Source organism: Rhineura floridana, chromosome 6, assembly GCF_030035675.1.
Source record: "Rhineura floridana isolate rRhiFlo1 chromosome 6, rRhiFlo1.hap2, whole genome shotgun sequence".
Taxonomy (NCBI): Eukaryota; Metazoa; Chordata; class Lepidosauria; order Squamata; family Rhineuridae; genus Rhineura; species Rhineura floridana.
Genome location: NC_084485.1, coordinates 147,790,767 through 147,803,910, shown reverse-complemented (window position 1 = coordinate 147,803,910; position 13,144 = coordinate 147,790,767). Strand labels below are relative to the sequence as shown.

Sequence of the window (13,144 nt, the reverse complement as noted above, 5' to 3'; positions counted from 1 at the left end):
GTAATACAGGGTTGTTTTAATAATTACTCACTTGAAGTTCTTTGGATACTCAAAGCACAACATGAATACGAAGTTTATCATGATTAGCAGTAGGTGAGAACCTGCAAGGAATTGCAGGGGGAAGGAAGAAAGGAGAGCAAAGGACTTTTTCTTTCTTCCTTTGCTTGCACAAAGACTTAATTCTTGGAGGGAGAGAAAGCTTCCTCAAAGCCCAACCCTAGTTCTGTCTCCCTGCTACAATTGCTCTTTGTGGAAAGGGAAGCTGAACCCACCCAGCTCCACCCCATCCCCAAAATGATAGTTGGGAAAGGGTTTGTCTCGGAGGAGGTGGGACATGGGCTATTGGCAGGGCACCTGAGATCAGCTGAAGGGTCTCAGCCAGTCAAGGTGCCCAGACTGATTACCAGACTTGCTAGCTTAAGGGAAAACAAGGGGCTGCTTGTTTGACTGCCCTCGGCTTCCTTGGTGACACGAGAGTGGTGTACATTCTCACTGCACTATTGTGGTGGTGGGGAGGAGGGGATTGGCTTGTGTGCAGACGCTGAAGGGTGTATGTAGAAAGTCAGTTCATTTATATAAAGACTCTACTATCTAATTAACTTAATGATTGCAATTGACATTACATTTAACCACACTACCATAAAGTTTAGAATTCCAACATTAAACTTAGGGAGCTTCCAGACTGTTGCTATTTTCAAGTAGGATTCAATCACATAGAGGTAAATTCAGGTCGTCCAGTTAAAGCTGATTTGGTGCTATTGCACAACAAACCCCCTGCCTCCCCTCAATCAGACTTTTGCAATAATGGGAAAAAGCACGAGAAACTATAGGATAACAATTACTTGAAGCAACGTCATATTACCTCCCTGCAAACAAATCAGAATGAATGCTCAGTAAACAGCTGTTCTCTAACTTCCTCCAAACTTTGTGCAAACAAATCAGTAAACAAGTTATCTGGAAGCAACCCTTGTGACGTAAGAAGTTGCGGGAATCTTTTGCTCCAAGAGTCATTTGTGTGGCACTGGAAGAAAGGCTTGCCTGCTCCAGACATATGGGAAATTGAAGTGGGAGAGGGCAAGAACAAAAGACAAACATAGCTTAATAGAAAGGCATAGCAACAGAATTTTCATGGCACCAAGACAGATTTCTGCTGCAGGGAAGGAGAAAAAAGCATGTTTTTCATTAGTTAAGAAGAAGAATTAATGTCACAATATAATATCGTAAGAATACTGAAGCAGTGGAATAAATTTCCAAAGGTGGTGTTTGAATGGTCTTCACTACAGAAATCATGGCGATTGAATTTGACAGACCTGTTGAACAGGGTCGTTTAGGGATAATACATGTGTCTGGCAAAAAAGAGAGCTTATAATACCATGGCAGAAATTTAGCATTCCAAACTCTCTGTTTGAGAAAGAGAAGAATATAAACAAGCTAGTTCAGTATTCCAGATAAACGTCTACTCAATGGGTGAATCTATACTACAAATGTAAATCTGTGTAAACTAGTTTTAAACAGCCATGGTATTCAGACTTGGAATCCTGGGCATTGTTTGTAGTTCTAGGCAGGATTAGTGAAAAAGTTCAGGAAGTGGGTTCAAATATTCATTTATTAGAAAATACAAATGTGTTTTGAGTTGGGATGCTGTTCATCAGGGGATATTGAAAACAATGGGGTGGATCTGAATGCAGTATGAACATAATACTCAAGTGACCTATCTCCTCTACCTGTAGCCCCTGAAAAGCCTTTCTAGAGAAGTGGTGGGGCTCTCATGAACAACCTGGGCTGTGTTGCATAGGGCTGTAATAGGGAGGGCGAATTGCCCCAAATTGGGTGGAGTAACCTTGTGTGAGCAGATCACCACTGCCACAAGGTTTCTTCATCTGATTTTGAACAATTCCTCCTCCTGTTGTAGCCCCCATGAGTCCATGACACAGCCCATACTATCAGGACTGGCATAAGACGTTTTGTTGCCTGGAGCAAAGAGCAAGATGGTGCATCCTCCAGTCCCTGTTTAGAAGCCAACAAGACTGAAGTTGATATTATTTCAACTCATGTGATGGAGAGCACCTTCCATCATACCTGAGTTCAGCAGGCCAGCTTAGGGGGTCAGCACTAGCCGTGTGACACACACAACTCTGCCTGCTCCAAGATTCTCAGTATCTGTTGCCTAAGGCAACCGCCTCACCCTGTCTTATGATAGAGCCAACCCAGCATGATGTTCAGGAGCTGTCCCTGATTCTTAGAGATGCTGGGGTGTGTGTGTGCTCTGCAGAGGGCCGTGAAAAGTTTGGTTGCATGAGTGACTTTCTGCTTGTGTAATCTTTGGACTGAACCCAAAGACAAAGGGTTGTATTCAATGCAGTCCTTCTCATAGACCCATTGAAATGAATGAATCTTAGTCATGTCTATTCGTTTTGAATAGGACTAGCATTGAATACCACCCAAAGAGAGTGCTTCCTTAATGGCCATGTACAGTATACATATAGCAGCAGAGGGGGGGGGCAACAAATCAGCTATACTGATTTGTCCCCAAAGACAGAAAAACATTGCCAGTTTGCATAAATCATAAAGATTTTTTCCCTTTTAAAAATGCTCTTTCTCCATTTTCTTTCTGATTAATAGATTTTTTCCACTTGGTCTTCCATTCTCAAGTCAGAAGCTACATTTTGAAGAGACTTCTGAGCAGATTAATGATTTAAGAACATATTTCTGTTTAGTTAACAAATAGTTTTTATATATTGGTCATAATTTATTTCTGCTTTTTCTCCACCTGATCTTCAAGGCAGCTTTAAATAATATTTGAAGGAATTAAAACCGACCAACAAACTGCAGCCAGAAGAAAAATCACAATGGCAACCTCAGTAAAGGGGCAGATAAAATCATAGCTAAAATACTTCTTCATTAAATCTGGCCAAAGACCTAGGAGAACATAATAGTTTTTACTTGCTACCTAAAACATAATAAAGTAGGCATGGTGGTGAATATACTTGGACTGGTGAATATATTTGGAGGGCATTGTACAACTAGGATGCCACCACAGAAAGGGCCCTGCCCCTACTAGCAATTTATCAGTGCTGGACCCTCATATTATCTAGGCACTCAGTTTCTCAGCTCAGCTATTAAGCTCACTGGGTGACCTTGGGTTAGTCACTGTCTCTTAGCCTTACCTTTCTTGGAGGGCTTTTGTGAGCCCCTTATAAAAATGACATCATTCATAATTTTGCCATAGCAAATATAATCTGGGTGATGACTATGTTTTTTGGGTGTGTGTGGGTAGAGGGAGAATAGGTGGTACATATTACATAGGCCCTTCCTTCCTGTTAGCCTTAGGTCTCTCATATCCTTAATCTGGCCCTGATCAAGCCTCATGAGATGGGGATGCATAGAGCTAGGTTTCAACTGCAGATCTTAACAAGAGTGTAGTTTCATAATATGTACACAGCTGAGCTTGAGGCATAAACAGGGATTAATGACATACCATCTTAAACAGAATTATGGATTTTATTTTAATCAGGGTTGAAGAAATACAAAAAAATGGATTCAGATTTGCACCTAAAATTGTATAATGTAAAATTTACACCACCACACAAATAATTTTTATTTTGTTTTGTTTCCAAGTTAGGAACTCTGGACTTGAATTCAGCAGTTCATGCCCTGGTCAGGACCTAGGCTAGTGAACTATCTGACACTGCTTCTACAGGGGGTTTACTGTGGAATGGGTGCTCCTCATGCATGCAAAAAGTTTGCAGCATCCACACGACATTGGCATAAAAATGTCAGCCCACATTTTTCCTTTTTAAATCTGGATTGATCTTTTCTGTGGAAAATTAAATAATTTTAAAATCTTGTTGCCTACAACCTGTTTATGAATATCTCAACAACTCATTTGCAATAGTAAATCTGCCCCTGGAAGCAACTTGAGACCTCTTGTGCTTTAGAACTCTCTTCAAGCAGAGAAAGGAATAGGAATGTGTAACATCAGCCACTGCATGGTAGGCAGTATGAAATCTCTGAATTGTCCAGTCCCGGTAGAGAAAAAGCCTATCCTGCTTTGCCTTATCAACAGCTAGAGCACTTCAGATTTCAATTCAAGACTTTGCTGTGACCACAGCTCCATCTCAGGTCTCCAGCTCCTGAAGTCAGGGATCCTGAGATGGAGGATACATGCTCTGAACTTTGGATTTAGATGTGGCCACCCATGGCTATTGCTTGACTTTGCTACTAGACGTTTGCTGAAGGTTTTGATTTTCAGACGACTACTTAAGAAGAACCCCCCCAAAACAGTGACATTTTTCATGTTTTAGTTTTAAGTTACATTGATCTAATTTTAAAAATGTTTATTGTATTGTTGATTGTATTTTAATATTATTTTGTTATTCATTGTATTTTTATACTATTTTATGTTCACCGCCCAGAGAGCTATCGCTAGTCGGGCGGTATATAAATTTAATAAATAAATAAATAAATAAATAAAAAATGTTTGAGGTTAAATGTAATCAGAATTTGTGTGACTTCTGCAACTTTAGCACAGATTTTTATGTTATTCCCTTATTTCCCAATTATGAACAGGGTGGTGGTGACTGTCCAGAGATGAGCATTGGGGCAATCAAAATTGCTCTAGAAATTTCTCTTCCTGGTTCATTCATCTATGTTTTTACGGATGCACGGTCCAAAGACTACAAGCTGACCCATGAAGTCTTGCAGCTGATTCAGCAGAAGCAGTCACAAGTAGGAAACAAATTCCAAATCTGACTATTGCAATTAATTTTAAAAAAAATAAAATTCTCAATCATTTTTATGAAGTGTTTTTCTATCGAATACCATCTTGGATAAAATATGTAACCAACAGTTCAATCCTAAGCATGTCTATCCAGAAGTGAGTTTTATTACGTTCAGAGGGACTTATGTTCAGGTAATTGTGTTTAGCACTGCTGCCTGAATTATCCAATTTGGATGTAATCAATTTCAATAAACAAGAACTAAGTCCATACAATATTGATATAGTTTCTTCTACCTATCTTATAACACCTTATCCAATACATAGTTTTGTTAATTTCCATGATATTCTAGACAGAATTAAGCAAAGCATGAGGTCCCCACCCCCACTGCCAGCTCATTCCCTTTGTTTCGGATGTTCAGGAGTGAGTGCCAATGGTTAGGTAGCTTAAAATATACCATTTGTGCACAAGAGGGAGATATCAGCAGGCACAACAGAGCGCTGAAGTTTGCAGAAGGGCAAAAGGGCAAAAAGCCTGGTGGGGGAAATGGTACCCTTCAGCATGTGTCCACCAGCTCTTCCTGTTATTGAGCAGAGGTGAAAGACCCATTGGAAGATTTGCATTGACCCAGAGTCTGCAGTTGGATAGGAGGGAAAAAGTAATTACAGCTTTCAAGTTTTTATCTTTCTATTTAATTGGAATCCAGCAATTCCAGCAGCTATTTTAGCTTTAAAAAAAGTTATGCTATGACTAATAAAACTTGTAATTACATGAGGCACTAATGAATGTTATGAAATAATGTGGCCTATCATCCTACTTACCAATATGGTCTTGTTCTTCTGAAAGTTATTATGCTAATTACTTGCAACTGAATATATTAGAGTGTATCCCTTTAATGACATAATGTATATTTCCCTCAGCTAATTGATTTCTGATGCTTTGCTTTCCCCATTCTTTTGCATATGACGACTATTTAAATATCCTTTTTTCTTTTTTTAAAAAAAACCATATAGGTTGTATTTGTTCTGACAGGAGACTGTGATGATAGAGCACACATTGGTTACAAAGCCTATGAAGAAATTGCATCCACAAGTTCTGGCCAGATTTTTCACTTGGACAAAAAGCAAGTTAATGAGGTATGAATGAATGGAGTTTAAATTCATGGCAGTCTAATATGGGTATTTATGGAATGTGATCTTTTGTCTAATACCCTTAGTTTTGAACAGCATATCTCTTGCTAAAATTTTAACCAGTGAAGCTGACCATAGAGGCAAAGAATTTGAGAGAAGAAACTCTGTATTTCTATTAATGTATTGATTACATTTGTCCTTCCTCCAGTGAGCTAACATAGATGGAGCTGTTCCATTTTATCCTTATAACAACCCCACGAGGTAAATTAGATTTAGAGATTTGCTCAAGGCTATTCAGTCAGTTTCATAGATTAGCAGAGGTTTGAACCCAGGTTTTCCTGGTTCAAGTCCAGAACTTTATATCTACTAGAAAACACTGGTTCCCTTCTGTCCCACATCCCTGGGAAAGAGGCACATTATAGGGGCCCTGTTCCATGCTTCCTATGGGCCCCACCTGGTAAGGAGGTCAAAATAACAGCACCAACTCACATCTATTCAGTTGGAGATCTGGATTTGCTATAGAAATGTTACTTCACATTATCTGCTAAAGCCTAATTCCTCCCAGTCCCACTTCCTTATCTAACCTCACCTTCTCAGTGTTCCAGTGGATGTTCTTCCCCAACCCCAACAAATGTCTTCCGCCTTAGTGCCTTGGACAAACTTCGGTCAACGGTTCCTATGTCTTCCATTGTCCAAGGGGGCTAGATAAGTCTGGGATACCATTATCCCTGCTCAGGCCATACCCAATAGATCTTAGGGGGGCAGCCTGATAGGGGTATCCCCCAAGGAAGTAAAGACCAGCTTTCCCCAACTTCAGCAGAGGTCCAGCTTGCCTAGCCTCTTCTCTGTGTTTCTACAGGTCTGCCCCCCATGCTCTCTGAGGCCTTTAATATCTTCACTGCCTTCCCTCACTTCCCTCTGCCTAAGCCACAACAGCTGGGCTGCTTCCCTGCCATCAGGCAGCTGAGGAAAAGTGCCCCACTCATCTTGTCCCACAGGTGGAGTCTTCAGGAAATGTCCAGATGAGATCTCAGGAGTCATGGCCAAGTGGGCATGGGCTGAGGGCCCCAGCTGCTCCAGAGGGCCCCTCCCTAGATCTACAAGCTGGGGCTGGGAAGGTAGAGCTCAGTGATCTGCAACGGCATTGGGTTAAGGAATCTGATTTGCAACTGTGGTTTGCAGTGCTGATCTTGGAGCGGGTGGTCCACCTCCCTCCCAGACAATACTCCTCCCCTGTGGCCAGTGCGGGCTTCCAGATTGTCATGTCATGGCTTGCACATGCAGTGTGCTGACATACAACACTGGTGGGGGGGCAGCCACAGGAGGGTGTTGGTGTCCAAGAGCCCACCCTGACTTGGTGCTGGCCCTGTGGTGTTGCCTGATGGGGCAGACTGGGGTCTACCTAAGGGGCCAGGAGCCAGGAGCCAGCATGGGATCAGCAAGGACTGGTGGCCCATCACATCTTCAGAAATGTGAACTATTGTAGATACAGTTTCCAACTGTGGGAGAGCATGGCATTTGAACCCATAATGAATCCTCGATGGAAGATATTAGAGCTACAGCACTGAGCCCCATCAACAGGTACCAGGCCCCTCATTTCTTTATGGTGCAACTAATCATCGCTATCAGTGCTGCAGTTCTTGATCTTTCAAAGATACTTTGTTCCTTTTATGAAACTCTACAGAACTGATCATGATATTCTATCTTCCTGTGGCATGAACAATAAGAAGTGTAACCTTGTTTCATTTGTGTTCAAAGAGGCTTTGTTAGCTCTTAACAACAACAACAACAACAATAATAAATTAGATCCTGCCCTTCCAGAAGAAGTCCAGGGCGTCAAATAAGCTATAAAACATTAAAAACATCTTAAAAACAAAACATCTTAAACAACATCTTAAAAACAAAATATCTTAAAAACATCTTTAAAAACATGTTGAAAACAATTCCAAAACAGATGCAGGCCGGGATAAGGTCTCTGCTTAAAAGACTTGTGGAAAGAGGAAAAGATAACAGAGATGATATGGTGCTTATTTAACGGGAGGGAATTCCAAAGAGTAGGCACCATATCACTAAAGGTCCACTTCCTATGTTGTGCAGAATGGACCTCCTGATAAGATGGTATCTGCAGGAGGCCCTCACCTGCAGAGCGCGGTGATCAACTGGGTATATAAGGGGTTAGACCAGCCTTTCCCAACCAGTGTGCCTTTAGATGTTGTTGGACCACAACTCCCATCAGCCTCAGCCAGCATTGCCAATGGTCAGGGAAGATGGGAGTTGTGGTCCAACAACATCTGGAGGCACACTGGTTGGGAAAGGCTGGGTTAGACGATCATTCAGGTATCCTAGTCCCCAAGCTGTACAGGGTTTATACAACAAAGCCAGCACTGTAAAGTTCAATGGAACAGAGGCATACTGTTCTTCAAACCACCTATCTTGCATAGTGTCTAACTATAAATATTGCTTATGGCCAATGCAAATTCAATGATGGAGCTGCATGTCTTTTGTTTAAACAAATAACAGCTGTGCTTGTGTAGGTGACTGGAACTGTGGCATGGAGGAGAAGGGGTTTAATCCTCCCCCCCCATGTTGTTTTCTCAATGTAAATCACCCCCTGCCCGTACTTTTCTTACTAGGGCAAGTAGCAGCTTCATGGGAAAAAGTGTAAATCCTCTTCCTTGCACTGCTGTCCTTGTGAACTATGCACACATTTCCATTGCTGTGTCTACTTTGATTCTTAGTTTCATTATGCACTGAATATACTATACCCCTGATTGTTGCTCAGTTTAGGAGGAATATGCATGCAGAAATGCAGCAGGCAATCTCTTCTGTGGATGGGTCATTTTGGGCTCATATTTAACTAATTATTTTCTCATGGCACATTAGCAGTTCTTTCCTGGCACAATAACATGCTTGACACACTGTTTGTGAATTTCTGAGTTAGTCCTACTGATTTGCTTATTCTCTGAGCATTCACAACTGGGCAGAATTTCACTACTTGGGTGAAAGACACAATTTTATTTTTAGTTTCCTATATTAAAACCATTCCTAAGAAAAGCATGATAAAGGTGTTATAAAAGGACTATAAACCTGGAACTCTTCCAGGGACTTTCAGGTTCCACAATGTTGTTATGGACAATAGCTATTTTGTAAGCTCTCATGATTGAATTTGATGAATCAAAAAAGTCACATGTTGTTAATTTAGGTAATCTGAATCATCTGCCACAGTTGTAAACATTCTCTTGGACTTCCCAATATACACAGTATTCCATCAGCTGCTTTGTGGTACTCTTCAGAAAAAAATATAAATATGGAGTTTTGGTTTATGTAGTCAGAGTTTTGACTGCTTTATTGTCCCACACATGTGAAGTTTAAGGACATGCTAATTATGAAATGTTGGGATGCTGTTTGTTTTTCTTGTTGTAGATCTGTATATGTTGTACTTACAAGTGTAATGTCTTATAACAAGTTCTTGTTAAATAAATTGAAACTAGGAAATTACATGGCTGGCCCTTCAACAGGAAGTATATCTATATGTGGTAGATGGAGATTGATGGAGCTTACTTATGCTATAGAACATGGAGTTTAAGATACTGCTAAAATAGATCGTAACAACTGTGCTTACCTCCTCTTTATTCAAGTCATTATTGCATTCAAACACACTGGGCTGTGTGAGGGATTTGGAAAAACTTGGATATGGAGGTAAAGTGTCTGCTAACCACAAGAAACAGATTTATAACCTCATGATGGTCCATCGTGAGTAAAATTGCCCACACAACTCTTACCATAGCAAGAGAGAAAATGGTGTTACAGTGAATCTACTTTGTTTACATTATTGGAATTCACCATGTTATTTATGAGCACTCTAACTCATTTTAGGATTCTTATTACAGTAGGGTCCCACTCATATGGCGGGTTACGTTCTGGACCCCCGCTGAAAAGCGAAAACTGCTGAAAAGTGGAACTCATTTAATAGAATGGTGTGCGACACCCGAAAACTGCCATAAAAGTGGAACAAGCGCCATATGAGTGGGGCTTTAGTCTAATTTCGTCTAATTGAGACTGCCGTATTAGCGAAGCACCGTAAAGCAAAGCACCATAAAGCGGGGGCCTACTGTACACACTTAAACTGATTTAACAGTAATTTCCTTTTCCCAAGGTAGCCTGGGAATCGTAGTTTGGCATAATGGGGGAGAGGAAGCTAGCTGCCATCTGCAGCATCCGCTATCCTCTGTTGAGGAGTTCTAATAACATATTTTCAATTGTATAGTTGCCTGCAACAAATTTGAACAGTATGAATAAAAAAGAGTGATGGAGTCTGTTACCTACTTAGAACAAACTTCACAGTTCCTTTTTTGTAAAAATTGGAGGAAACCATCTGGCATACTATTACATTTTCTTTATTTTTTTAAAGTTAAGTTTTCCAGTTGGAAATACTAATACAAGAAAATTAACAAAAGCTGTCTTATTTTTTTTTAAAAAAAGAGGTAAATGAGATCTTGCTATTTTAGATAAATGAAATGTAGATGGGAGATTGGGAATTTGTTGAGGCTCTGCAGTGAGTCCTTCTCAGCTGTGATTTGAACACAAGACAGATTATATTGGCTGCTGGATCAGATCAAGACCTAGTTACAATGCAATCCTAGGCATATTTACTCAGAAGTAATTCCACTGGGTACGATGGGGCATACTCCTTAGCAAATGTAGGACTTCAGTCTTAGACTGCAATTGGCAGGTCAGATGCCTCTGGGAAGTTCGTGTGAAGATGAGGAGAATCCTTTGTTGTCCCCACTATCTAATAAAACTGGACTCAATGCAGTTTTGATAAATACATGTGAGCGAAAACTGTAGGTGGAGAGGAGAGCATATGCAAGCCCCACCTCCAGCGCATGTGGCCCCGCTTAGACACTGAACTTTCCAGTCTTAATTTTTTTTAAAAAGTGGTATATGAAAACTTGCTAAAATGTGAGTTAAAAACAGGGGGCTTTTACTCACATTTGTTTGAATATGAATATAACACCTCATGTGATCAGGGACTCTGCTTTATCAGGCCCTGCCATTTGTTGGTCAAACAGATTTTTGCACAGCTTTTTAAAAAAATGTTTAATATGATTGAACAGAAACCATTGCAGGACAGAGAAAATGAGCACACCGGCTGTTATAGGCACCAATGATTCTATCACACTGATTTTATTCTCATTTGTACGCTAAGCACCTATCTGGTCTACGATTGGTTCCCTACTGGTTTCCAAGCACCAGTTTTGTGTGATGATACCCGAGTGGACTGGGCCACTTTGTGCCAGTTCTCTTGTGCTAAAGCCAAACTTTGATGTACTTCTTGTAGCAACCTGGAAATAACAAGACATAGTTTAAAACAGAGGCAAGAAGAAATGCTGAAAATAAAGGTGAAGGCATAGAGGAAGAATGGTCCTCTGGGGCCTGAAGGCTGAGATTGCTACCTGGCCTAGGGGGTTGACCTATGTCCTATCTATATACATCTACATACTTCTCCTCAGGTCCAAATACTTTGTACCCCGCAGCAGAAAGAATAATCACACAGTGGGGTCCCTCCCCTCCTCTCCTGTAGAAAAAAAGGAACTTATCATGGTAAGTCCAACATTCACTTTTTCTGCAGAGGAGGTGGGGAATCATGGATGGGAGTCCCTAGCCAAGTGGGTTCCACTGTGCTTTGTCCCTCTTGTTCCACTGCCTGCTGCAATACGTGTCTTCTGAAGGAAGTCTTGGTGGAAGTGTATGCATCTAGTCTGTAGTGTGTCTATAGCAGAGCTTGGAAAAGTTACTTTTTTGAACTACAACTCCCATCAGCCCCAGCCAGCATGGCCACTGGATTGGGCTGATGGGAGTTGTAGTTCAAAAAAGTAACTTTTCCAAGCTCTGGTCTATAGGCACAGGCTGGAATCCAGAGGAGTGTGTGCATGGAATTTATGTACCTGATTCTCCCCACCCCATTGTTCCTCCCTAGAACTCTTAAACTGTTCGTTAAATCCCCCTGAGTCCAAAAAGCGGTTTGGGAATTAGGCATGAGACTTGTATGAAAGGGACATTGCAGAAAGATAGCACATGCACACCATAGTGACAGTTTCTCCTTGAGACAAGTTTTATGTTATACTTTGCGAACTGTTTTTTCGTCATGTTAAGCCTGCCAAGGCATTATATGCTAATGACAGCTCTAACCTATAAAGCTACAAAGGTCTACTACTTTTAGCCTGTTTCCTTCAGTTTGTCAAAGGGTAAAGATTGTTCAAACCAGGAGAAAGAGATTGGAAAAGTCCACCTAAAGGTTTGTTACTTTACTTCTGGGGCTGGGCTCAAGGATTTTTTTGTTATAACAAATAATCCCACTAATACCCACTGTTCCCAGACCCTTGCATCTGAAATTCTGAATAGTTTTGGATAACCACCATGCAGATATGGATAATTTTAAATGTTCCTAAGGGTTAGTAACAGAGTGAGGCTCTGTAGTACTTTCCACTTGTAACTCTAGGGTACAGAGGATTCTTTGCTATTATCAGTGGAAGCTGAAGTTGTTCAGCATTTTTCATAGAACTGCTGAGGCGTCCAGTGGAGCTGTACATTCTGTCAGCTATTCACAGATGTGATGTGAGAGATAGCACATAGTATGCATGTTTCTGTGGAATTGATGAAATTTCACACTGTTGCTCTGGCCTGTGTAAATATTTTCTTCGTGAACATGAGAATGCAAGTATGTTATTCATTGAAAAGAATGGATTTTCTCTATGCCACTCATGTTCTTATGTATTTCCACCGCTGTCCGTTCAGTTATTTCCTTTTGGCCAACATGATCCAGTGCATAAAACAGGAGTGGGGAACCTTTGCTCCTCCCGGTGTTGCTAATGTACAATTCCCATCATCCCTGGCCAAGGGCTGATGAAAGTTATAGTTTTTGCAGGTTCTCTGAAGAGATCTTCAGGTGTTCTTTTGGAGGAGCATGAGGAAATGAAACCATTTGGGGGTTTAATTTGGAAGCTATAATTTAGAGAGAAGCCGTTACTCAATAGCCCCTTGCATCACAAAGATTGTCCACGTACTCCTTTCTTTTAAAAATACAAATTTTCCCTGATGGCCAATCAGTTATCACTTCTTGTGTCTGGATCTGAAGAGCTTGTGCACTTGTCCTGTGAGGTGCAATTGATTGCCAGAGCTGGAAAACAGCCATTGGCTGTCTACACACCATATCTTTAAGCCATATTCAAAGTACCCCTTCCCCAAATTCTGGGAACTGTAGTTTATACCTCACAGAGGTACATTACCCAGCGC

At 40.9% G+C, this 13,144-nt stretch overlaps 1 protein-coding gene across 6 annotated transcripts in view; it reads left to right on the top strand.

Annotated features, from left to right (window-relative positions):
* HMCN1 (hemicentin 1) overlaps positions 1-13,144 on the top strand; it is a 393,372-nt gene that overhangs the window by 57,897 nt on the left and 322,331 nt on the right. For all 6 annotated transcript variants that reach the window (XM_061634028.1, XM_061634030.1, XM_061634029.1 and 3 more), the window contains exons 3-4: positions 4,570-4,728; positions 5,732-5,854. In XM_061634028.1, coding sequence (XP_061490012.1) covers positions 4,570-4,728; positions 5,732-5,854 — 282 coding nt within the window. The remainder of the gene's footprint in view (positions 1-4,569; positions 4,729-5,731; positions 5,855-13,144) is intronic.